Source organism: Heteronotia binoei, chromosome 3, assembly GCF_032191835.1.
Source record: "Heteronotia binoei isolate CCM8104 ecotype False Entrance Well chromosome 3, APGP_CSIRO_Hbin_v1, whole genome shotgun sequence".
NCBI lineage: Eukaryota > Metazoa > Chordata > Lepidosauria > Squamata > Gekkonidae > Heteronotia > Heteronotia binoei.
In genome coordinates, this window is record NC_083225.1 from 20,745,758 (window position 1) to 20,773,177 (window position 27,420).

The 27,420-nt window shown below is 47.3% G+C and overlaps 1 protein-coding gene across 2 annotated transcripts in view; it reads right to left on the reverse strand.

Annotated features, from left to right (window-relative positions):
- GTF2F2 (general transcription factor IIF subunit 2) overlaps window positions 1-27,420 on the reverse strand; it is a 108,388-nt gene that overhangs the window by 3,107 nt on the left and 77,861 nt on the right. For both annotated transcript variants that reach the window (XM_060233571.1, XM_060233570.1), the window contains 2 exons: window positions 16,871-16,970; window positions 13,851-13,994 (listed from right to left, as the gene is read on the reverse strand). In XM_060233571.1, coding sequence (XP_060089554.1) covers window positions 13,851-13,994; window positions 16,871-16,970 — 244 coding nt within the window. The remainder of the gene's footprint in view (window positions 1-13,850; window positions 13,995-16,870; window positions 16,971-27,420) is intronic.

A 27,420-nucleotide genomic window follows, 5' to 3' on the forward strand; every position in this document is an offset into this window, starting at 1 on the left:
AAAAAAGGGGGTTTCCCCCCCCACTGTCCCAGATTCAAGTCTGTTCCACAGGAAAATAAACAAAAGAAATACTCCCCGTTTTATTAATAGTGCTCAAACCCTGTTGCCTGAAGGAGTCTCCACACACTGGCCCCTTGAGGTACCAGCTCCAGGCAGAAGAAGTGCAAAGTGCGACCGAGGAATAGAGGCTGGAAGGTGGGGACAGAAACATTTTTGCACAGTTTTAAGGCAGAATGAACAGAACAGCAGTGCAATTCTAAGTAGAGGTGAAGTCGGGACTTAGAAGGACTTAACTCTGCTTAGGATGGCCCTGGAGTAGTCATGTGGCATCCCAGCACAATTTTGGCTCTCAGTGAGGAGGGGGAGGGGAGCGTTTCAGGCTGTGGGACCTAAAGCCATATGGCAGGAAGCATCGTGAAATCCCTCTAGATCTAGTTCCTCATTCATCTCCTTCTCTCATCACAGCTTGCTTTGCTGGGCTTGCTCAATCGCACAGGAGCTACAAAGCAAAGCCTCAGTTTTCTCCATTGGCTGACCAGCGCACGAAGCAACTTATGTACAAAAGCTTACAATGCCCAGCCATTTCATGTTTTCCTCTGGGTCTTAAGACTGAAAGCATTAACCATGATATTTCTGCAGTTTGCACACACACCTGAACAACACTCAACCAGCATACTCAAGATTGCTACAGCGCAGACCTTGTCTCCAGATTTTGACGCAATAATTCAGAAATTATTAAATAAAATATTAAAAAAGGGAAAGGTAGTCCTGTGCAAGCACCAGTCGTTTCCGATTCTGGGGTGATGTATCACAACTTTTTCACAGCAGGCTAAAATATTGCAAGAGTGCTAATCTTTTAAGCATATTTTATTTTTAAGTTTTAAAAAAATTAAATTGTGTTTCCGTTTCCTTTTGTGACACGCATGGGGACAGAAACACAAGAAGGTCTCATTTACGTCAGATTCAGCCCTCAGAACCCCTGACTTAGGCTGTCTGTTTCTAACCATCTGCCATTTTAGTGCTTCAACATTTCTTCATACAGCCTGAACCCCCCACCAGGTGGCAGCACGAGACCATCTAAGCCTCCAGGTCTAGACTCCCCTTGGAGTAAGGAAGACCCTCTTCCCAGGTAAGGGGGTGGGGGTGCTCTCTGCATCCGGATTATCCCTTCTGAACCTGGAATGCCTTCACCTGGTGAGAGCGCTCCCAACTCTAGGGGAGGGTCAGAACCAGACTCAAGGTTTCCATGACAGAATCTTTTAAGTACTAACATCAAAGAATCTACACTTATTGTTTGGAGCACACCTGGTATATCTTACCACAGGGGTTTTGTCGACGTCCTTGTTTTAGGCTAGAGCAGACTTTGGAATGCTTGGAGACATTTTGTGAAAAATGTGGGTCGCCGTGCTGGTCTGGGGAAGAAGAGCAAAGTTTAAGACCAGCAGAGCTTAATTCTGGGCATAAGCTTTCATGTGCAGGCACACTTCCTCAGATGCACTAAAACAGAAGGTACCAACCATTACATATGGGTATGCCACATGCACAGCTCATACGCAGAATTAAACTTGGTTGGTCTTAAAAAGGTGCCTGACTGGACTCCAGCTTTGTTCTATGGACCCAACCCAGTCTTGTCCCTGGCGCTGCAGCCCCCCCTCCCCACACAATCATCTGCTGCATTAATTATCCCTGACTCAGTTATCAGCAATGCAGATCCTGTAAATCTGGGGTGGGGCGGGGGAGACGGTACTTGTGAATTTCCTGCATTGTGCAGGATGCTGAACTAGATGACCCTTCCAACTCTGCGATTCTATCGCACTGCTTAACAATTAAAGCCCTTCGCAGTCATTCCTGGTCGTAAACGTGAACTATGGGAGGGAGGGAGTTTGCCAAAAGCTGGCTACAACAAAGAAGTCCCCAAGTGGCTTTAGAGAAGCTGCACACCTTGATCAAAGATTCTTTGTACACTCCTAGAGCTGACCTGAAGTGCAGAGGGAAGCCAGCCATGAACGTGAAGCCAAAGAAAAAGGCAATGCTCCCACCCCAGGCCATCTCTACTTGACTTCCCTGTGTCTCAGGGTCCTGCGTACCCTCACTCAGGAATCAGCTCCCAATCAGCTGACAGAAGCTCCCAAACGGCAGCCCCCCCCTCTCCAGGGCTCCTCTGCACAGGTGGCACAATGCTGCCCTCCTTGGTATTCTGCTGGGGGGCTCTCTGCATCAGCCGCCAAGAACAGACACACAGGGCTCCTTTCAAGTGGGTTGGGAGGACTGTTCACAGAGCCAAAGTTGAGGTGGCCCGTGATGGAATTGGAAGGGTTAATAGAAAAGCTAAGGACTCAGAGAGTCTGAGTCATGTGATCTGAGGGTGGGGGCCGGAGTGCTCGGAACTCTCAGGATGAGTGAGTGACAGATAACGGCTGGAGAGTCAACTGTCAGAGGGAGACAGTGGAAGTGGGCAGTATATGGTCGGCAGGAGAGCTGAAGAGAGAGCTGCGAAGAGACTTCTGGTGAAGTGAAGCTCGCTGTTAGCTCTGTGGAGACAGCCAGGTGGCTGAGAGTGACAAGCAAGTGTCACAGTGAAAGACCTGAGTGGTCACAGAATTATTTACACTCCTCTTAAGAACTAACAAGGTTGCTGAGGGAGAGATGTGGGTCTGAGGGAGTCAGGAGGGCTGGGAGCAGCCACACCAGTCGACTCAAGAGACCAGACACATAAAGCCCAAGAGGCCAACCTGATTAGAGTTTGGAGAGTGAAGAATATAAGAACTGTGGACCCTGAGATACCTCAGTGAACCTCTGTACTGTAAAGCCTGAACTGTTTAGCAACTGTTATCCATCCAAGATACAAAATAGCCTTTGTAAATACATCCCTTCCCCCCAGCTGAAGACTGTGCGTAAATAAAAATCTGTGGTTAACTGTTAAGTTCTCTGGTGCCTGAGTATTTGGAATCAGCAGCAAATCAGCAGTGGTCCCCTACATACATAGTTATCCGTCTATCTGAAAATAAAAGAGAACCCCGAAGAGACTAGAAATCCTTATTATACCTATCCCCTTTACTCAGTAGTCGTGAGGTAAAACCAGAAGGGAGAAACAGAGGCTGCAGGAGGGGCTGGGGTCACCTTAAGTGGTGCAGGGCGGTTATAGCCCCAACTCTCTGCGGAGCTGCCAAATTTGCAAGCTAATTACTACTAATACCTTGTAATCAACAGGCAGCCAAAGTAGTATGAAAAAAGAATATTAAAATGGGTGGAAATGGAGGGGGGGGAGCACATTTAAAGTAGCTGAAATGGTTGGCGGGGGGAGGAAAAGACGTTTCTTTTCGCCAACAGGACGCTGCAAGTGCTTGGAAAACGAGCCAGGAAGAAGAGACTCCTAATATGAAGACCGATTTTTCCCTGTCCAAACACCAGGTTGAGCGAATTGGCCTTCAGAAAATGGCCCCTCCTGGGCCTAGGCCTGCTCTCCCCCGCCCCAAGCAGCTGAAGAAGGGGCTCTTGGGCAAAGGGATGCACTGCACGGCTGTTTATTCCCATTAGCCCTCAGGGGTCCCCAGGATGGTGCCGCCCATGGATGCCAGGGTGCCCACCCCCCATCCCCCCCTTTGCGGTTGTCCAGGGCCCACCAAGTGTTTTTAGAAAGGAGGTGGGGCTCCTGGTGAGGCTTCTGCCCCGCAAGGCTTCTGATTGGCCGCTGGAGATTTGATGGGCTGTGCAGATTTTTAAAAGGATTGCCAAGGCAAAAGCTGCCACCACAACACAAAATTTTCACAGTGTGACCGAAGGAAAGCTACAGGAGTCATTTTTGTGGCTGGCTCTGCCAGTTTGGAGTAGTGGTTAGGTGTGCGGACTCTTATCTGGGAGAACCAGGTTTGATTCCCCACTCCTCCACTTGCACCTGCTGGAATGGCCTTGGGGCAGCCAGAGCTCTGGCAGAGGTTGTCCTTGAAAGGGCAGCTGCTGTGAGAGCCCTCTCAGCCCCACCCACCTCACAGGGTGTCTGTTGTGTGGGGAGAAGATATAGGAGACTGTAAGCCACTCCGAGTCTCTGATTCAGAGAGAAGGGCAGAGTAGAAATCTGCAGTCTTCTTCCTCTTCTGTGGCAGCCATTTTGTGGCGGCTGTTTTTGTGGCTGCCCTCACCACCCTGTGTCAGGATTTCAAAAGTGCCCGCAGGCTCCAAAAGGTTGCCCTATGTGATTACAAAGAAAGGCTGAGTCCTAATTCTTAAAATGAAAGCAGTATGTGATTCCTCCCACCATCCTTTGCTCCTCATGCTCAGCCACCCATAGTCTTGTCTTCCAGCCTGGCTCACTTCTGCTATCAGTGAACTGAAGCAACAGACCTCAGGGAAGGAGAGGGGAAATCAGCTCCGGCTTTCAGCATCATGGCTGCCCTCCCCCCTCCCCCCCCATCTCACGTGTTACCTTCCATTAGGCTACAGTGTTGACTGCAACCGGGTCACTGTACAGGCTGGCAATTTGGGGGGGACCTGAAGCTGAGCTTGGGGACATCCCCACTGCCTCAGGGAAGCTTCCAGGCTCTCTTTCCTCTTTTGCATTGGAAAGGGGTGAAAGTTTCCTCCCAACTAAGGCTCCAGGAAATGTCCTTCGGGTGCAGCAAACAAGAACCTCCGTGGTCTGCCCATACTGAAAACCATCGCTAAGAGAGGACCCAGAATCCCCTTCACAGCGCAACCGAAGCTGACAATTCCCAACGTCTTTGTAAATGTTAGCTTAACATTTACAACATGCTCAAATGGTCTGAATTTAGGGAAATGTTCTTCCACTTCTTTGCTTTTAAAAGCTAGCTTGGTAAATTTTAACTGCCTCTTTTCTTTGCTCGGCTTTTGAGAAGACGAGTCTCTTAAAGTCGATAACAACAAGATTACATTAACAAGAACATTTCTGTCACAATTGCATTTTGGAAAAATACAGATTTCTAAATAGAATGGAAATGCTTAATGAGACATAACGATCAGAAAGCACTTTGGGGAGCTGTAAGGTTCATAAGCGTTCAAGCTCTGAAGACTGCCTTCCAAAACGGGGAGAGAAAGTAAATACAACTGAGACACAGAAATAACCAGGGATGTGGTGACTAAGAATACAATATAGACGAATAGAAACATAGAGTTGGGAGCAACCTCCAGGATCATCTAGTCTGTGCATTAGTGTAGAGACACTACACTAATGCTCCCCGAGATTTTTGCTTCTGTATTTACTTGTGAGTTAATGCTACTTAGCGCTCTTATCTTCAGTTATTGGCATCATACTAGGCTTTGAATTTTTATCCCACTCCCCCATAGGATTTAGTTTAAAGCCATCCTTATTAGGTCAGCAAGGCTCTTACCAAACACCCTATGACATGCAAACCCTCTCCCAACGGAAGAGCACCAAGGAAACACACCCGTGCTAGGATTGCATGAGTCTGCTTCCAAAAGTAGACTTTGAAAGACCGGAGAGGAAAGGACACCAGCAAGGTAAGGCGCACAAAGTGTCAGGCCAGGATGTGGGGACCTGTGTTCAAATCTCCCCTCTGCTGTGGGAAGCCTGCAGGGTGCCTGTTCGCCACTCATGCTCTCGGGCCCTAATCTACCTCCCAGGATTGTGGCAAGACAAAACATAGGAGAAGAGAATGCTCCTTGGAGGCAGAGAGGGGTCAACACGTCCTGAATCAGCAAACAACATGATGGGAGGACTGAAGGAGCCAAGGCCAGTGGCCGGGGCTGGAGGCACAAGGGTCGTGCAGACGCCTGTTCTTTCCCAAAGCTTTCTTCGCTGGTGCTTGCTGCCTCCTGCCAGCAGCCCGGCCACCCTGGCCAGAGGCAGCCATGGAGCAGGCCACAGATGGGGTGGTGGCTACCTGCTGGACCCTGCGGTCCTTGTGCAGCCGGGTTAAAACTTTATGAACCGTCATCTCTGGTTAACCGGCAACCTCCAAACCCCCCGTGGACAGCAAAGCTTCTTCGATATTGATCCTTCTCCGCCAACTGTCTCGCATACACAGGCCGCAGCGGCTGCCATGGATACCGTGGGAGGGGTGGAGAGCGACAGAAGGGAAGGTCAGAACCTGATGATGAGGTGGAAGACACAGAAAAGAAAGCAGGAGAGCAGCACAAGGAAAAATAGGCAGAGAAGGTTTTCCCCATGCGGTGCAGCGGTTAGAGTGCCGGACTAGGGTCTGGGAGACCTGGGTTCGAATCCCCACACTGCCACAGAAGCTGGCTGGGTAATCCCTTGGGCCAGTCACATGCTCACGGGGCTGTTGTGAGGCTGAAGTGGAGGAGATAAAAGCCACCTTGGATCCCCACTGGGGAGAAGGAAACCGAGTCAATTAACTTCAGTACATAGATTCATTTACTGAGAATGCATCAGAGGGGTAAGCCTGCTGAGAGGAGGTTCCCCTTCATCCCTGGAACACGTGGCCTGCAGGGCTGCAGTTGGAAAACATCGGTTTGCGCAAAAATGAGACGGCCATCCTGCTTCTGGGAACGCACGGAGGTGACCGCGTTGGTTAGCCTCTCGTTTGCAAAGGCTTCCCCACTCGCTCACAGGCCCAATGCTAAATGCCAGCTTTGATCTTTACGCCCCAAATGGCGGGAGCCCAGAATATCCGCCCCCACTGCCCAGGAAGAGCCCTGGCACTGCATGCCAGCCTCCTCCAAGGAGCCTGTAGGGTAGGCTTCCCAATCCCCAGGTCCCAGAGGGGGATCCCCTGGTTTTACAGGCTTCCCCGCCCCCCCAGCCAGCTGGCTGGCGGGGGAAGCCCCACCCCCATTGCCATCATGCACCTCCATGAACAATTCCCATAGGGAATGATGAGGAACTGATCCATGGGTATCGGGGGCTCTAGGGGGGCTGTTTTTTGAGGTAGAGGTGCCAAATATTCCGTATAGCATCTAGTGCTTCTCCCCAAAATACCTTCCAAGTTTCAAAACGATTGGACCAGGGGGTCCAATTCTATGAGCCCCAAAAGAAGGTGCCCCTATCCTTCATTATTTCCTATGGAAGGAAGGCATTTAAAAAGGTGTGCTGTCCCTTTAAATGTGATGGCCAGAACTCCCTTGGAGTTCAATGATGCTTGTCACACCCTTGTTCCTGGCTCCACCCCAATGTCTCCTGGCTCCACTCCCAAAGTCCCCAGATATTTCTTGATTTGGACTTGGCAACCCTACTGTAGGGAGGACTCAAGTCCCGGCCTCCCGCCTCTGAGGAGGGAAGGAACTTCTCTCTCTCTCTCTCTCTCTCTCTCTCTCGAAGCTGCATTAGTGTGAGCTAGCTCGCAGATTTTTTTTTTAAAACCCAATTTATTATAATGTAATATATTGTAATGGTATGTTATCCTTTGTCATTAAATGTTAATACACATATATCACATTTTCTCCACCCCCCCCCTCTTTTGGTGACCCCCAGCTGTGCCTACCCCCTTAACAAACATCTCCATATTACTATTTAATTTAGTTCGTTATAAGGTAATAAACTCTATCTATTAAAGAATCTTTCTCCAAAAAAGCCCAAAAGTTATAATCCATCTTCATGGCAGTTCTTAGTCGTTAGCAAGTAAAACGAAAAATGCACAGCAGCCAAGAAGGTCAGAGCGCCTGCTCCGGCTGCAATGCCACTGAGCATGTTCTCCGCAGCTGAGAACAAAACGTCTGGAAGAAAAACTTTCTCCAGTAGAACACGGCACTTGAGCCCGAAAGAGTCTACAAACCCTAATGATGTTACCAGCTGTGAAAACCTGAAATCTTTGATAAAACGAAAAAGTTATAATCCAATAATCCTGTTTTTTTTAAACTGTAATCCAGATATAGTTTCTTTAAAGATTAACCATTGCCAAAGATCACCAAATGTCCTTTAATGTTCCATTGTTTTTCCATATATTTTTGAAACTTTCCCCCACTCGTTTTTGAACTTCTCTAGATCTTGTTCTTTTAAGATTCTTGTAAAGTTTGTCCATTTCACTCCAATGCACAACTTTCAAAGTCCATTCCCACATTTCTGGTATTTTGTCTTGTTTCCACATTTGCGCATATAATGTCCGTGCAGCTGAAAAGCTCGCTCACAGGTTTTTAGCCTCCAGCTCGCGCATTTGGCAGGATTTAATTTTTGTCTGGATTCCCAGGAATCCAAATCCTGCAAAAGAAAACACCTTCTCCTACACATACGAAAACACAGAACGTGCCGTCTTGGAAAGACCAGAGACAGGGATTCACCTGGTGCTGATGAAAAATGACTGCCCGGAGGAGGCGAGAGGCATTTGTCAAAATTAAATTTATACCTTGTTTGCCCCTTTCACAAACATTCGCCCTCCCACTCTCAATTGGAATGGTGGTCCGCCCTCTGCCTCCCACACCAGTTCTCAGCTCTGAAATTGTTAAACTGTTGCTACTTCTGTAAAGAACGACTAACGAAATTAATACAAGGCATGGATGGAGCCACGGAAAGACTGGGCAGCTAATTTCTTAGTAAACACTGCAGGAGTGAGAAGTGAAGATGACCCGATAGGAGAGATGCAATAAATATCCATAGATGTCATTTTTTTCCAGAGCAAAACTGGTATGTAACAAGCTGTAGGGACAGAGTTCCAAATATCACTATATCTTATTCTGAACATGCCCACTGAATGTGGATCAAAAAATCTGCACAATGGGGCCATGGAAAGAGAAGGGGGGTTTTTTTACCTACAAACCTGGGACAGTTTGAGCTTGTAATCATCTATTTCCACAGACGCTTCCTACCCACAAAAGAAAAGCCTCTCGTTGGAGGTCCTGTTTTGCATAATTAAGTCTGTTTACAAAGGGGTACAATAGTTTGGTAGCCCAACGCAATCACAAGAGCCTCTGCACTGACATACGATAACGAAGTAAAGCCCGAGACTTTGCCTGGGACGCTAGAGAAACAAACGCACCTTGAAGCCAAGTCCTGGCGGTTTTGTAAGGACTCACACATGTCTTGCTCCAAGACTCCCAGGTGGAGCGACGGTTCCTGCAGAGAGGACCTGCTTCCGCAGACCCAAGAGGAGGGCCGCGGTTTAGCGAGTCAGAAAGAACAGGAAAGGCTCCTCCCATCCCTCTTCGCTGTTTAATAATGGAGAATATACATTTGTTACGGTTCATTTCTTACTTACGGGGGGGGGGGGGAGAGGCTCATCTTCATGCCTGGGGAGGTTCATTTTTTTAAAATTCCAGCCATGTCTGTGAAAAGCTCCCTGGGCCAGAGAACGGAATTTGCTTGGTCAGCTTCCCCATCCTCTGTAGCCATGGGGCGGGGGGTGTTACACCAACAGAGACCACATTTTCCAGCCAGAGACTACACTCCGTTTGTTTAAACACGGATTTTTAATATTTCCTTCTAGGCAGCTGAGACCGAAGGAAGGTCGTTCCCTGCTCATCCCCTCTACCTTTTTTTGCCACAAGCGCAGGGAAGAAACGAAGCACCTGCCTGTGATGTGCCAGGAAAAAGGATGGGAAGGGAGGAGGACAGAGTCAGCCGGACATGCTTGGAACAAGCCAAGCTTCAGCAGCACTTCCAACAGCACAGGGATTGGCCAAAGAGCCGGCTGCTGGCTGGGCAGGACTGGCAGATGGCGACGGGTACAGGCCGCCCCGCCAACCTTCGCTGCTTCGGCAGAGCTCCCACCCTGGGTGGCAAGCAAAACGGGTGCTGCTGTTGGCACAGACGCCAGGAGTTGCTTATCCTTGCCCTGATGCAGGCCACCCAGGGTCAAAACCACTTGTTTTATTCTAGGCCAGCGTTTCCCATTTGCAGGGTCGCGACCCGGTACCAGGCCACGGGAGCCTCAATACCGGGTCACAAGAAAAGCCAAAGCTAGCTCCGCCCCCAGCAAAGCATGAGCTCTGCTCTGCTTCCTTCCTATCCCATCTCTCTGTTGTGCAGAGAAAAGCTAGGCTTGAGGACTGACACAGGCTGCAAAGCCTGAGCTCCATTTTCCTTCCTTTCATCCCCCAACATCTCTGTGTTGTGCAGATAAAAGCTGGGCTTGAAGACTGACACAGGCTGCAAAGCCTGGGCTATTTTTCAGGGAGACCTCTATAGAAGAAAGAGACAGGCTTTCCTGTTTCCCTGCTCCACCCCCAAAGTCTCCTGGCTCCACCCCCGAATTTTAGTAGGCCATGAAGGAGAAGTGTAAAAATAACGGGCCACATGGTGGGGGGAGTTTGGGAAACCCTGTTCTAGGCGTTTGCCTGGCAGTTCCGAATTTCCTGACAGTTGGTCATCATTCTGAATCCTTAAAGCTGTGACATTATCATTTTGGCTCTGACTTGGTTATTCTCTGCCTCAGAAAGAGCAGATGCTCTGAGGACCATAAAAAGTGCTTTGCTAGACCAGACATTTGCTAGTCCAGCATCCTTTTACACAGAGGCTAACTAGCTGCCCCAGAGAGCCAACAAAGGCAGCGTGTGGACTGAGGTCTCCCCCAATGTTGCCTCCTAGCAGGGGCTTTCTCAGGCTTACAGCATCTGCAGGGGGAGGATCCCCTCATTCACGATGCCTAGCAGCCACTGATGGGCCTCTCCTCCATGGGGCTGTCTAATCTCACTCGGTGGCCATCACTACATTCACAAGCAGCGAACTCTACAGTTTAATTACCGGCTAAGGAGTACCTCCTTCTGTCTGTTTCCAATCTACTCCCCTTCAACTTCACTGGGGACCCTGAGTTCTAGTACTACAAGAGAGAGGGTGAAAGTTCCCCCCTGCCCTCTTTCTCCACCCCAGGCTCAGACTTATCATGCCTTCCATTAGTCATCTTTTCTTCTAAACTGAACAGCCCCAGACCCTTCTGCTGCTCCAACCCCTCTTCTGCACTTTCTCCGGCACTGCAACGTCTTTTTTTCAGGTATGGCGACCGGAACTGTTCGCAGCGTCCCAAATAAAACATATTATTCTTATTGTTATGTCAAAGATAACCTCAATTATGGTTGCACAAAATTTAAAAAAAAACAAACCCCGATGAGCTGCAGTATTCGATAAGTATCATTCAATTTTTAACGCCAACCTGCTTGACTGGGATTGTGCTGCTTCTCTTTTATAACAAGTCAGCTTTGTCAAGAGTGTCTGTACTCCCTTGCACCAGTCCATCATGGAGTGCGAGATTTTAGATCTCTAAAGATTTGCAATATGCATTTCTCCAGTGGGTATCAGAGCAGTAACTAACTCTATACAAGCAGCACCAAGACATCCCCTGAAGAATCTTAACACGGTTGCCCTTCCCTGTTGTTCACTGAGGGGGGTCTTCTGTGCAGGCAGCCATTGGACTGGACTTCCACAGACCACAAACAGAGAGAGAGGGAGACAAGCAGAACAAGCCAGGCACAGACTGAAAGGACAATCAAGATTGGGATTTTCCTCTGCCAGAGGTCTCCCAGGGTGAAGCACGGAGAACCTTTCTGCTTCTCACCCTGCACTGGAACGAGGAGCATAGAGAAGACTCAGAGTACGAGGGGGTGGTGCCGACAGGGTCAAGAAGATTGAGTGGGTCACATGCTGTGGACAGCAGTGGGGTCTGAAGGTCTGTGCAGGTGGACCAGTGATGCCAAAGGACCTTGCAGTGATCTTGTTCTTCCAGATATAGTCTAAGATGTCATCTGTTTGGGAGACGGAGAAGTCCCTACTCTCAAAGGGAAGATCTTCAATTCTCGCCTGAGTGTTGCTGGGTAAAGGGCAGCGCACCAAAGACAAGAGTAGCATCGCAGGACTACAGTGGAAGCAACGGACCTACTGTGTGAGTCTGCAGTGTCTCACACTGCATTCAATTGCTGCTTCTCAAACTTTAGCCCTTCCACCTGTAAAACTTAAGCCACAGTTTTGTGCTCTTCCAGAAAGGAGTTGACACACGTGGCCAATAGTTCCCATCTGGTAACCTCCCACATTGGCACTGAACTTTGCCGCGCGCAAGGTTAAAGTTGACACTGTGTTGATCTCACAGTCACGACCGTCACGTTTGCAGCCTTCCCGGTTAAGAATGCTGCTTGACTGGGATGACCTCAGTCACAATTGAGTTGGCCGTGGGGTGGACAAAGAGAAAGTCGCAGTCATCTCCCAAGACCTTCTTCTACATGTGTTCAGTCTTCTTGGCTGCAAATAAGGCTGATGCCAGCTTTGCCCACAAGCATTTGGCTACATCCAGTAAGCCTCAGAGCACTGGAGAAGCGACCAGGCAATTCACAATCCAGTACAGTTCACCTAATAGCCCTTCTGTTTACAAACTCAAATTGCAAATATCTTCCTTTTAACAGATCTTTACATTTCCTGCACAATATCTCTTATTTGAAACTACTCAAACAGATGGATGACACCCCTCACTTTTACTGAAATTTCACATTTTGTGTTCTTTAAGAACCCTTGGAGAAGTACCCTATCTGGACTTGGAGACATCTTTCTTTTAAATTTACTCATCAGTCCTACAACTTCATCTCTTTATCACCTCTATTTGACTCAATTCTTCCCACACCCTTCCTGATAACAGCAGCTCCAGCACAGATCTCTGCCTCATATGTACCAAGGTGAAAAGAGATGTGAAATGTTCTAGCACTACATGTTGTGTCGAAGAGCTCTTGTCTCAACAGATGGAGCCAGCCTTTGCATGTACAATTGCACTGATTGGCCCTCCCCACTGACCTGCACAGGGAATGCAGGCCGAATCAGGGAAATGCACATGCGCGCTGGAGACCTCGGACAAAACAGATTGCTGGATAAAGACAGCTGACTTCTTTCCCTCGGATTCTAAAAGCCTTGACATCTGAATCTGAAATGTGAAGGAGCTACAAGGATTACATAACTACATGTCAAGCCAAGCCCTTACCGGTTTTCCCAGTCTGATACAAGCACCGTATCTATCTTCTTTAATTGTTGTTTTGAATGCACTGTCTGAGGACTTACCTTGTTAAGACCCAGGATGGACAGTTCATACAACAACCAAACAGGCCAATACAAAGGAACCCCGTTATGTAATAGTTAAACGCCAGGGAAATGCGCTGCTTTTAATCTGCCTAAAGTATTCAAAATACATGTCACTACTATTTAACAGACCTGTTTTGAGGAAATATATTCTAACTATACTATTTAGTGGAGAGCAGCAGCATCACTTTACTGTGTCAAACCAATTTTATTATTGCAATGTATTGTAACATTATTATTGCAATGTATTGGGGAGGGACGGTGGCTCAGTAGTAGAACATCTGCTTGGTAAGCAGAAGGTCCCAGGTTCAATCCCCAGCATCTCCAACTAAAAAGGGTTCAGGCAAGTAGGCATGAAAAACCTCTGCTTGAGACCCTGGAGAGCCACTAAAGGGGATGGACAGTGGCTCAGTTGCAGAGCATCTGCTTGGTAAGCAGAAGGTCCCAGGTTCAATCCCCGGCATCTCCAACTAAAAAGGGTTCAGGCAAGTAGGCGTAAAAAACCTCCGCTGGAGACCCTGGAGAGCCGCTGCCAGTCTGAGTAAAAAAGACTGACTTTGATGGACCCAGGGTCTGATTCAGTATAAGGCAGCTTCATATGTTCAATATTTATAGAGAAAGCACTAAAGCAAAAATTGCTAAAAATACAAGGTAATATCTCTTTTAAAAAAAACCCTTATACTCTATTCACTTAACCTTATAAAAAAGACACTAATACTCCAATAAAACAAAAAAAAAAAAGAAAAAAAGACCATTCCACTTCTTTATAATTATTACTATAGCCCACCATTCCACAAAACTTCGATTATTTTCAAACCTCACTAAATGTCCCTTTACTTTCCAGTGTTTTTCAACGTATATTTGAAATTTCTCCCACTCCATTTTAAGAGAGGCAGCATCACTTTAGACAGGTTTTTTAAAAACAGCCACTTACCACCGGTTGTTTGGTTATGTCCACCAAGTCTTTAATATTATAATATTGGTGTTTTTCAAAAGCTGAGAAAAGCATATCCAACACTTGTTGCTTTTCAGCCCGAGCCCGTTTTCCATCTTCTTTCTTCTTCTTTTCATACTCAATCTGTTAAATAAAGGAATACAAGTTAAACTGGACTTCCGGTGCATAAGAGAAGAGTGATCACATTAACAGTTTCATTATGGAATGAACAGAAAACTTCTCTGTTAGATTTAAGAAGGGGCTAGTTGAGCAGTTTGGATTAGAAGAGTTCTACTGAACCGTAAGCCAAATCCTTCCATTTCTATGTCGATCTGATTTATCCCACTGGGTACTTCTGTGCATTCAAGCAGGGCCGGCCTGCCTGCCCATGAATCTGACACAGCAGACAGCTCCCAACGATCTCTACAGCACCATAAGGCAATTATCTTTGAACACTCTCAGTTCCGCAGGCCAGTTCTTCTAAAAAGGGCATAAATCATCATCTGGATGCCTCTTGTGTGAAGGGACCTGCCAGCTACAGCTTTTGGAAGTATTTTGTATGAAGAATAACCAAATTCTTTTAAAAGCTGATATCAGATTAACTGAGTGGAGCGCTTTCAAATTGTTCCTGTGATCTCTAGCTGATTAACCAAACCTGAATGCTGCAGCTTTGCTAAAGGTATTTGTACGTTTGCCTGATTTACACACAGAGCCTGATACCACCCATCTCATCTGCTGCAGTCGCCGTCACCCTTCTCCTCTGGCCCAGGGGCTGGACTCTGGCACGTTCACAGCATCTTGCAGCACCGAGGGGCTGGATACGTATGGACCGATTACAAGAACCCAGAGGAGAAGGAGAAGATGATATTGGATTTATATCCCGCCCTCCATTCTGAAGAGTCCCAGAGCGGCACACAATTTCCTTTCCCTTCCTCCCCCACAACAGACACCCTGTGAGGTAGATGAAGATATTGGATTTATATCCCGCCCTCCACTCCGAAGAGTCTCAGAGTGGCCTACAATCTCCTTTATCTTCCTCCCCCACAACAGACACTCTGTGAGGCAGATGAAGATATTGGATTTATATCCCGCCCTCCACTCCAAAGAGTCTCAGAGCGGCTCACAATCTCCTTTCCCTTCCTCCCCCACAACAGACACCCTGTGAGGTGGGTGGGGCTGGAGAGGGCTCTCACAGCAGCTGCCCTTTCAAGGACAACCTCTGCCAGGGCTATGGCTGACCCAAGGCCATGCTAGCAGGTGCAAGGGGAGGAGTGGGGAATCAAGTCTTTGAACCTAAGAGTCTTTGAACCTAAGAAGAAGATGTATGCCCCGCCCTTCTCTCTGAATCAGAGTCTCAGAGTCTGTTTTAACCTGACTGCTCAGCAATTTCATCGAATGCCCACAAGTTCTTGTATTGTGAGAAAGGGAGAAAAGGACTTCTTTCTCTACTTTCTCCATCCCATGCATAATCTTGTAAACCTCTATCATGTCACCCCGCAGTTGACGTTTCTCTAAGCTAAAGAGCCTCAAGTGTTTTAACCTTTCTTCATAGGGAAAGTGTTCCAAACCTTTAATCATTCTAGTTGCCCTTTTCTGCACTTTTTCCAATGCTATAATGATTTGTTTTCAATTCCCTTCCTAATAATTCCCAGCATGGCGTTGGCCTTTTTTTATTGCAATCGCACAGTCTTGACATTTTCAGTGAGTTCTCTACCACGACCCCAAGATCTCTCTCTTGGTTTAATTTCTTTGCTCTAATCAAGGCAGTCAGTTTGGCCATCTCCCCAAGCCCCGCCCTCTTCACCAGCAGTTCACTATTGTTGGCAACACTGGAGATTTCCATTTCTGAGCATACAATAATCTTGCTCCCCTTATCATATACAAAAATAAAGTTCTCTGTGTTCTTCCTAACTGAGCATGTTATTGCAAAAATGTATAAACCGTTGTTGGGATTTGAGACAGACGAAGAACAGGTCAAAGACTCGAAGTTAAAATGGGTCAAGAACTTTGATTACAATTGGAACAATGGCAAAATATGTGGTCAAATGGCCTTAAATTTACATTAAGTACTTGCTTGAAAGAGAATTTTTATAAAATAATGTATTGATGGTATATGTATCCAGAAAAATTAGATGAAATGTATAAAAATATTCTCAATAAATGTTGGAGATATGGGCAGCAAGAAGGGACATTCTGTCACCTGTGGTGGACATGTACTAAAGCCAAAACATTTTGGATACAAATACACACTGTTGTTAGTCAGAAGATTTTAAAGACTAACATACAATTGAAACCAGGGGCTTTTTTTGTTGGGATTAATGGATAAACCACTAGTCTGACATCATCACTATACCACCCTGGCTCTCAGCAAACGACACTGTACTGTCTCTCAAAAGGAAAAATTAACAGCTGAATTTATACACCTCTTGCCATGGAATGGGGCTGGATTCCATGTACTAGTTTGCTATTGTCAAGCATGCATATTTCATGTGCCAGGTAGGCATACCAGACACAGAGCAGAACACCACTCTGGCCTGCTTCCCCACCACCACCTCTACAACAAAAGGGTGCATAATAAATTCATCTGGACCCAGGATGTTTAGGTTAGCCTTGCAGTAACTGTGTAAAGAGCCTCTCCCCCAGATTCACACAGCCAGGTCTTCTTGGCTCTCAGAGAAAGTGTGAGAAAGGGAGATGTTTTTATTAACTTGCATTCCTTAGCCATAAAAGATATACTAGCTAGTAGCCTTTGAACCTGTGACTCAAATTGCATCTGTATATTATCATTTTGAAGTTTTCCTATAAGTAACTATTCAATTCTGTATACGTCGTTACTTCCAAGAATCCTGTCCTCGACTAAGCTATGGAGTTTTACTATAAAGCAACTTTTGATTAAAGAACAAAAGCTTGGTTATTGAAAATATCGATACTTGACAGCTATAACCAGCCAGGAATTTTGCCACACGGCTTTAGAAAAGTAGAACAGTAGGGAAAACAGAAATAGCAGAAAAGCAACTCACATTATACTGATGATTAGCCACAGGTTTGTAATTGGTGGTTACAGCTTTATCTAGCTGCTTGGTCCAGCTTATAGGCTTGGAGGATTCTTCTATTTGCAACCTGAAGTGGGAAAGAGGAAAAAAAATGGACACCAATGTTTGCTCATGAAAACTGTAAGTGCCTTGTGCATAATTCCCACTGCTTCCTTCAGGCAAGATGTCAGAGCTGGAATGAATGCAGGAAAGAAGACTGGAACTATCAAGGGACAAACATGTTCACAATGTTTTAGTTTAAGAGGAAAAGGAAGTCGGGGGGGGGGGGAACACTAGAGAGATTTACAACATTAATAATAGAAATGTTGTTTAAAAAGTATTTTCCTCCCTCTCACGTATGACTACAATTTGGGTCACCCAATGCAACAGCCTAGCAGCAGATGCCAAACAGCCAAAGAAGTGCTTCACAAACACACAATTCGCCTACAGAGGCCACTGCCCTGCCATCCAGGATGGCTGCCTGCCAAGGTTCAGAATCAAAAAGATGCTGGAAGTTCCAACTTAGGAGCTCCTCCGAAAATGGTATGCACTGGCCCGGGGACGGGGGGAGTAAAATCTTCCCCCTCTGCGTCACAGACTTGTCTGAATTGGAACCCCGCAAGATTCTTCTTTACAAAGGAAAACACTGGAGCCTCGGCTAGTGTGGCCCTGAAACGGCTAAATCCAAAGGTTAAGCTGCAACATATTAATAGGCTCCATTTCTCTCACGTTCCTGGACATTAATATTCTGATCCTGCACCTCAGAATCAAAAAAGCCAAAAAGGCAATTTCCTTCTCCTCCATCAACTGGTGGTACTAATGAATTCAGACCAGAAAGTCAATTCAGAGTCTGTAAATGAAATGGAGGGAAATGACTTCGGAAACGCCGCAGCTGCCACAAATGGTATCCCACCCCACCCCCACCCCCCACTGGCCGCTTCTTCTTCTCTCGGTTTCGGTCCAGGCTAGCATCTCCTGCACATTCCAGATGGGAAGGTTGAGCCAGAAGAATCTGTGACAGAATGCAATCAAACTGAGTAGTGGATATATAAAGAGGCACCATTATCTGAGAACACCTAATTTCATTCCAAGTTTGGCAATGTAAGAGTTGGGAAACTTCCCCAAATACATCATTTTTACCCAAGGTCAAAAAGCAGTAGAGATTTCCAAAGAAACGGATTTTAATATCAAGTGATCAGATATCAACAGACTGCTTGTATTGAACAGGTAACATATGAAGTAAACTAGAAAGTTCCAGGGTCAAATTTTACCACAACTAGGGATGCAGCCCCCAGCCCCAAGTAGGGTAAGGAGCAGCCACTGGATTCCTGGGGAGCGGGGAATTCTTCAAATATCCCACAACAAGCCAGGCCACAATCTCTACTACAGAAGAGACCCCTGTCAGGGTACATAAAGGTCACTGCAATTTCCCAACATCAGACATACTAAAAGTGCATGTGCAGAAACTGTTTATAGGTGACGGTAAAACTAAAGCTGTGAAGAATTGAACATATATGTTGAACATATGACGCTGCCTTCTACTGAATCAGACCCCCTCGGTCCATCCAGGTCAGTCTTGTCTACTCAGACTGGCAGCGGCTCTCCAGGATCTCCAGCTGAGGTTTTTCAGGCCTACTTGCCTGGACCCTTTTTAGTTGGAGATGCTGGGGATTGAACTTGGGACCTTCTGCTTACCAAGCAGATGCTCTACCTCTAAGCCATCATCCATCCCTAAAGTCAGTCTTGTCTACTCAGACTGGCAGTGGCTCACCAGGGTCTCAAGCGGAGGTTTTTCTATTTGCCTGGACCCTTTTTAGTTGGAGATGCCGGGGATTGAACCTGGGACCTTCTGCTTACCAAGCAGATGCTCTACCACTGAGCCACCGTCCCTCTAAGACATCCCTTTGACTGTTTTGCCACAAGCATCAAGGGTTTTGAAAGCAATGTGGTAGAAAAAGAAGCTCCTTTCAGGAATGTCCTTTCTTACATGGGGGCTCCAGATAGTCTCCCATGAAAGCTGAGACCCAATAGAGTTCAACGCTATTCTAGAACCGGAACCCCTTCTCTATCCCTCTGCAGAATCCAGGCTTTTTCAAGAATGACTGTGGAGCTCCCCCTTCCCCCCCACAACCAATGTATGTGACAGGCCAAGGAATGCAGACTGACAGCCAGTATTACACCAGCACTTCTGTCTCTTTGTGAGTCAGACACGGTTATGAAGACTATCCAGGAACAGCTTGGTGCGTCTGTGCCGGATCGGCAAGAAAATATGTGCGCAAATCTTTGTGAATGTACAGCCTTGCACTCCCACGAGAGAAGAGCATAATGCTGAAACTGGCACTCCGCTCTGTTCTGTTCCTTCTGTGAACAACTGAAACCCCACTTTGCCAGAAGGAATCTTGCAGCAGGAAGCTAACGTGCTAACAGGAAGAGACAAATGGTGCCTCTTCCCTCGTTCTGCCACCGCCTAGCTTTGGAAGGACAACAAAATGCCCCTCAGGCAGTAGAAGCAGAAGAGTAGGTTTTTATACCCCTGCGTTTCTCTACCCTCCTCTCCCCTTCCCGGAACAGGCACCTTGTGAGGCAGGTGGGGCTGAGAGAGTTTGGAGAGAGAACAGTGACTGGCCCAAGGTGTCAAACATGGTAGAATTCCACTGGTAATTGATTGTTTTAGGGTCCTCCATAAAGCTGGCCTGTGAAATATCATGGAGGACCAAGGTCTGTTAACTCTGTTATTCTTTCCCCCTCCCCCTTCTTACTTTATTGCTTGCAAAGTAGAAGTAGAGAGAAACGAAACTAACTTAAGAGTAATCAGCACCTTCCCATACATTCCTGTCAGGGAGTGTGGCACATCTGGGGAAAGCAAGGATGGAGTCCTGATAACACCGTGAGAATGTAGACATTTATGATAGTTGTATCTTTGTATCTTTAGCATCACTCTCAAGAATCTGTTACACTGAAAGTATCGGTCTATCAATAAACGTAGTTTTGCACCAAACCCGACTCGTCATTGAAGCCACATGCTTGACACAAGCCACCCAGCAGGCTCCATATGCAGGTGGAGTGGAGAATCAGACCTCCTTGCTCTCCGGATTAGAGTCTGCTGCTCTTAACTACATCCTTCCCCGAGCAGAGGAGGCCTAGCCATTCCCTCTCCTCAGGAGACAGAGGTGAGCTCAGAGTCCCCCGCCTGAGCCCTCCCGGGGCCTCTGCAGTCAAAGAAATAATCCTGATGGGGGCCCATCCCATGGAGAGCCAAGAATTGAGGGCATCTGTATGTTCCTGCAAACCTGGAATAATCTCCAAGTTTGCAAAAGGTTATATGTTACCAAAAAACTCTACAGGGCATTAGTCCCAACCCCCACCCCCCCACACCAGATGCAAATGTCACATTTTTAACGGCTGTCTGAAAGTGTACAAACAAGCACACACAAGGGGACAAAGCATGACTGGGAAGGCAGGAAGCCAGGCTCTTGGGCAGAGCAAGAGGGGTGGGTGGGAGGGGGACCAGGGGTGAGGAAGAAGGAGGGGGGGAAGTGGGCATGTCCAAGAGAAAAGCTCTAGCCAAGCCCTTCCCGTCTTGGTGAAGTCAGTCTTGTGGGAACTTTGAAAAATGTATCCTCTCCCCAGTTAAGTGGTGCAGCCCATTCTGCTACCTCATTCTTCTGCAACAGCATGGCCCAATGGCCAGAGCACTGGACCAGAACCTAAGAGACCCCCCCCCCTTCAGCTCAGCTCCCTGAGTGGATGATCCAGAGCCCTTCGCTCTCCAGCTAGCCTGTCCTTCAGGGTCATTATGGAGAGAAAACAGAGGCAGAGAGAAAAGTCAGTTCCTCAAAGTGTGGGGTAAACAGCACCAAATAAAAATGCAAACTTTGCCATAATACTGTTGACTGTTTGCAGCCCAGTTCCTATCCCAGGCGAAAGCAAGCAAAATGTTTCCAAACAACTGCAGCTCTTCCCTCCATTCTATTTGTTCATTTTATTTTATTTCTCTCCCGCCCTCCCCGCCAAAAGCAGGTTCAGGGCGGTGCACAGGTTAGGGTCAAAAAATGACCAAACACGATAAAAACATCGATAATACATAAAACATAAAAACAACATTAAAATATCAATTAAAACAATATAACAACAGATGCTAGTACAATGATTCAGGATGCAATTAAGTTTCGATGGTAGCAGTATGACTGGATAGTCAATGTTAGATGTTCCAAGGGACCCAAATCGCCATAGCGTGGGAGGAAGTCCAGAATGATGTTAAGTTCCGGTTTATGGGCCTAGTCCATTGCGGTAAGTTGTCCTTATGGAAAAGCAAGGTGGAAGAGTGCCGTTTTACAGGCCCTGCGGAACTGTGGGAGCTCTCGCAGGGTCCTAACAGGGTCCTCTATGCCCCTCCCTTTGGCTAGGGTCACCTCTACAGGGCTTCTTTGGCTCCATCTTACAGACACAATTGCAACTAAAGCCATTATTTATCACACAAGGCCACAAATCTTCAGCTGCTCTTTCCCTGTGCCTTAGGTGGCAGACAGAAGCGACAGTGGAACAGTGTGTGAAGAACGTGGAGGTTGACTTGATGCAAGATTCGTCAGTACTGGAACTGAAGGTTTCAGACAAAGCCAGAGTGGAAGACTTCATAACAGGTGGATGAACCAACAACTGTGGAAATGACTGGGAAAAGTCAACAAGGCGGGTTCAAGGCCATTTCCAAGCCATAGGAGATGGGTAAAGTTTAGACACCACAGCACCACAAGATTGAATGTGCATCGATGGAGAAGGTTCTAACATGGTAAGGGATAGTCTAGGAAATAAGGCAGTCCAAGGAGGAAATAAATAACCCCTGGGGCTGATCAACAATATCCTGAACAGATCCAGGTATTGGTTGGTCTGAAGCAATAGAATAAGTTTGAGTCCAGTCAGGCACCTTTAAGACCAGAAAAGTTTTATTCAAGGTATGGGTTTTCATGCGCATGCACACTTTTTCGGATAAAATGAAATGGGGAAAAAAAAAACCCATTCAGACTTATAGACAGGGTGGTTGAAAAGCAAATTAGCATGTAACACGATGAAGACATCTGGAGACAAAAAGAGGAACGACAAGCCAAGTGCTCAGGGTCAACAGCTGTATGGCTCCAATTAGGGGGGAACAAGAGTTGAAGCAATAAATATGTCAAAATAGGAGACAAGTGTGTAAGAGAATCTTTTCTCATTGTGGGAAGTTAATATGCTGTATAGTCGGACTCTAGTGGTCAAAAGCAGAGGTGGCGTCTGCGCAGCCGCCACTGTGGGGAGTGACGCCAACGTGCCCAGATTCAGAACAAGAGCCAGAGTAGGTCTGATGGCCCCAGAAGTATCAACAAGATCAAGAATCACAAGTTTGGAAGAGTGGGCCCAGGACTGCCAAGAGAAAACGAAGGGATTCCTAGAGGAGGAATCCAAGCTGAAGCTCAGGGCTGAAGAAACAGATTCTTCCACATCTGCCTGTTCCAAACCAAAAGCACCGCCGTCACTGCTGAGGTTTATGGAACTGGCAGATGAAAGGCAGCAGAGAAGGTGGCAGTTTGGGCAGCACCCTCTAGGAGGCCATGAGGGCACTTCTCCTGAGGGCAATTTGTAGACGAGAAGCCCAGTTACAGCAGCCTTGCCTCAAGAACCCCTGGCAATGGCCACTGAACTCAGCCTGGGGCTGCTCTCACTGGCACAGCAAACACCAGGCATGGCTATCAGAGAAAGGAGGCCCGTCCTGGCATTGGTACCACAGGCGCTGAACACCTCCGAGAAGAAGCTATGTACACGAACTGACGCTATACTGCTACGTTTGTAGAAGGAAGAGAATAAGGAACTAGCTGTGAGGAAATAAGACCACAGAGAGGCCTGCCAATCACTTCTACTGAAGCGTGTCAAAAAATTCCTCCCAAGAGTTTCCCCAAATGTGAACTGGTCAAAGAAATCAAGCCTTTATGTAAGTCTGTTTGGTGTCGTGGTTAAGTGTGCGGACTCTTATCTGGGAGAACCGGGTTTGATTCCCCACTTGCACCTGCTGGAATGGCCTTGGGTCAGCCATAGCTCTCTTATCTGGAAGAACTGGTTTGATTCCCCACTCCTCCACTTGCAGCTGCTGGAATGGCCTTGAGTCAGCCATAGCTCTGGCAGAGGTTGTCCTTGAATGGGCCGCTGCTGTGAGAGCCCTCTCCAGCCCCACCCACCTCACGGGGTGTCTGTTGTGGGGGAGGAAGGGAAAGAAGATTGTGAGCAGCTCTGAGACTCTGTCCTTGAAGGGGCAGCTGCTGTGAGAGCCCTCTCAGCCCCACCCACCTCACAGGGTGTCTGTTGTGGGGGAGGAAGGTAAAGGAGATTGTAGGCCATTCTGAGACTCTGTCCTTGAAACGGCAGCTGCTGTGAGAGCCCTCTCCAGCCCCACCCATCTCACAGGGTGTCTGTTGTGGGGGAGGAAGGGAAATGAGATTGTAGGTCTCTCTGAGCCTCTTTCCTTGAAAGGGCAGCTGCTGTGAGAGCCCTATGCAGCCCCACCCACCTCACAGGGTGTCTGTTGTGGGGGAGGAAGGTAAAGGAGATTGTAGGTCGCTCTGAGACTCTGTCCTTTAAAGGGCAGCTGCTGTGAGAGCCCTATGCAGCCCCACCCACCTCACAGGGTGTTTGTTGTGGGGGAGGAAGGGAAAGGAGGTTGTAAGGCGCTCTGAGACGCTGTCCTTGAAAGGGCAGCTGCTGTGAGAGCCCTCTCAGCCCCACCCACCCCACAGGGTGTCTGTTGTGGGGGAGGAAGGGAAAGGAGATTGTGAGCCGCTCTGAGACTCTTCAGAGTGGAGGGCGGGATATAAATCCAATATCTTCATCTACCTCACAGGGTGTCTGTTGTGGGGGAGGAAGGGAAAGGAGATTGTAGGCTGCTCTGAGACTCTGTCCTTGGAAGGGCAGCTGCTGTGAGAGCCCTCTCCAGCCCCACCCACCTCACAGGGTGTCTGTTGTGGGGGAGGAAGGTAAAGGAGATTGTGAGCCGCTCTGAGACTCTTCAGAGTGGAGGGCGGGATATAAATCCAATATCTTCTTCTTCTAAGTTTGTGTTGTCATCCAGGATCCTGGAGTAATAAGCCAGAAGGTCAACCTCTCATGGACTCTGACTGTTAACACTATGAACTTCTTGAGCAGCAGGCCTGAGCGTTTTCTTCTCGTTTTCAAACTTGCAAGCGTGTGTGCTTTTCACCCTTTCAGAAGTGTTTCTCGCTGTTCCATCCTCGAGCAACAGATCGTTGATGAAAAAATGGCCTTATGCCCAGACTCAGTTCTAGCATCAGCAGAGCACAGTTTGAAACAATTGTTCTTGGGGAAAGGGCAGGCAGCGGCCTCCACAGCACACCTTCTGAGGAAGAAGTGAATTAGAGTCATGCGAGGATCACATAATTGGGCACAGATAAGGTAACCCTACACTTAAAAATTGTAGTTTATCTTTTACATTTTAAGTAGAATAAGAGATGAGTGACGACATGTATTTTTTTTTATTTCTAATTTTGTTGAAATATGTATTTTGTGTGTCACTGTTATTCTTTTATATTTAAAAGAGGAGGCGGCTGAGAGGTGATCACCATCGTCAAGTACCTGAAGGGCTGTCATCTAGAGGATGCGGTGGAATTGTTTTCTGTGGCCCCGGAAGATAGGACCAGAACCAATGGGTTGAAATTAAATCAAAAGAGTTTCCAGCTCAACATTAGGAAGAACTTCCCGACCGTTAGAGCGATTCCTCAGTGGAACAGGCTTCCTCCTTGGGAGGTGGTGGGCTCTCCTTCCTTGGAGGTTTTAAAACAGAGGCTAGATGGCCAACTGACAGTGATGAAGATCCTGTGAATTTAGGGGGAGGTATCTGTGAGTTTCCTGCATTGTTCAGGGGTTGGACTAGATGACCCTAGAGGTCCCTTCCAACTCTTCTATGATTCTAATAGGCTTCCTCCTCGGGAGGTGGTGGGCTCTCCTTCCTTGGAGGTTTCAAAACAGAGGCTAGATGGCCAACTGACAGTGATGAAGATCCTGTGAATTTAGGGGGAGGTATCTGTGAGTTTCCTGCATTGTTCAGGGGTTGGACTAGATGACCCTAGAGGTCCCTTCCAACTCTTCTATGATTCTAACAGGCTTCCTCCTCGGGAGGTGGTGGGCTCTCCTTCCTTGGAGGTTTCAAAACAGAGGCTAGATGGCCAACTGACAGTGATGAAGATCCTGTGAATTTAGGGGGAGGTATCTGTGAGTTTCCTGCATTGTTCAGGGGTTGGACTAGATGACCCTAGAGGTCCCTTCCAACTCTTCTATGATTCTAACAGGCTTCCTCCTCGGGAGGTGGTGGGCTCTCCTTCCTTGGAGGTTTCAAAACAGAGGCTCGATGGCCATCTGACAGCAATGAAGATCATGTGAATTTAGGGGGAGGCGTTTGTGAGTTTCCTGCATTGTGCAAGGGGTTGGACTAGATGACCCAGGAGATCCCTTCCAACTCTAGGATTCTATAATCATTTCAAGAGTGATCAGCTTGCTTTAAAAATACCTCTAAAAGATAACATTGAGTGATCTTTGCCCCAGACACAAGGTTTTCACTTGACGCCTGGAACAGAGAAATGCCTGACCTCTCTTCGGTCAGAGGGCTGCCTGCCTGTTAGAGATTATTAGAGAGAGGAGTCCTCTCCGTTAGGGCCAGCGGTTGATGCCTGGCTTTGGAACAGGCAGAGGGACCCTTGGCTTGCTCGGGTCTCTTTTGGAAGTATTGCCTCCTCCAAGGGAGAGACAGTGCTCTATTACAAACCTGAGATTCAAGAAATGAACAGGGCCTCTTTTGCACTGCTAATTGATCATGAGTTGAGTGGAAATGACTAAACAGTTTTTTACCTCTGAAGGAGAGATGTGCAGAAACATGGACTGGGAAATGGCTTAAGAATTAACAACATTTAATATTGTTAATTTTGCTTAATGTTCAACTTGGAGAAACGTCGACTGTGGGGTGACATGATAGAGGTTTACAAGATTATGCATGGGATGGAGAAAGCAGAGAAAGAAGTCCTTTTCTCCCTTTCTCACAATACAAGAACTCCTGGGCATTCAATGAAATTGCTGAGCAGTCAGGTTAAAATGGATAGAAGGAAGTACTTCTTCACTCAAAGGGTGATTAACATGTGGAATTCACTGCCACGGGAGGCGGCGGCTGCAAGCATAGCCAGCTTTAAGAGGGGATTGGAGAAAAATATGGAGCAGAGGTCCATCAGTGGCTATTAGCCACAGTGTGTGTGTGTGTGTGTGTGTACGTATCCTCCCCCCAGTTAAGTGGTGCATGTGTGCGCGTGTGTGTATATTTTGGCCACTGTGTGACACAGAGTGTTGGACTGGATGGACCACTGACCTGATCCAACATGGCTTCTCTTATGTTCTTAATGTTAATCATTTGATAAGATTTTTACTAGCTTTTATTCTCTAATTTTAGAGGCAATCCGTTATAACTAGTTGGGCCTCAGAGACTAGACCTTTTTGAGAGGGCATGATATCATGAGATTGGAATCCAGGGGTTGGAATCTGGGTCAGCCACTGATCAAAGTTTGCACTGTCACCCATGATCCAGGTGAGGTGAAAAGTCAGATGAGGGAGGAAGAACCTTTGCTGAAGGAGCAGTAATAATGATTGCAGATAAACCTTGACTCCAGTAGAACATGGCACTTGAGCCCGAAAGATTCTACAAACCCTAATGATGATGCCAGCCGTGAAAACCTGAAATCTTTGAAACCTTGACTGCTAGGAAATGGCTCTATCAAAGAACCCAGATGAGGCAACAGCCCACAGGGTGGGGGAGGAGAGAAAGAGCCAGATAACACTACTTGGAGCGGTCAAAGAGCCCTGGGAAGGCAAAATCTCTTTCACTCTGGGGATATCTTGTGAGGTAGCAGGTTTGCTGCCTTGTGCGAGTGTCTCTTGGACACTTCCTTCTACCTATACATTTGTAAACAGGGCAAACACTACAACAGTGCCAAAGGCCTCCAGCACACTTCCCAGAGGTACCCAACCAGGAGTCCAGCAACACCTTTGACCAAACCTTCCCACTGCCTGGAGAAGTGAGGAGCACAGGAAAAAAAGACACACGACAGCAGAAAAGAAACTAGGCACCCTCCCAGAGGCTTCCAGCCCAGATCACTCTTTCCCCATCTTTGCTCTGCATCTGTTCAGCGTTCCAACCTCCTGTCCACAGGTCCTTCACATTTCCCTTTGGCCGCTTTCTTAACTGTTTCAGAGGGCAGCCGTGTTGGCCTGCGGTCAGACACAAGCCCAGTTGCCTCTTGGAGACCAGCGACGTTTCCAGCAATATAAACGTTCCAGTCAAAGCTCCCTTTAGTGGATTTCTGACTCCTGAAAGCTCACACACGGAAAATCTTTGTTGCTTTCACAGGTGCTCCTGGACTTGAATCCAGCTGTAGCAGTGCTAAAACACAGTATAGCCAATGAGCACTGGCTATGTGTGCGGGTCAAGGGCAAAGGGCAAAGCGAAGGAGAACCCGGGTGAT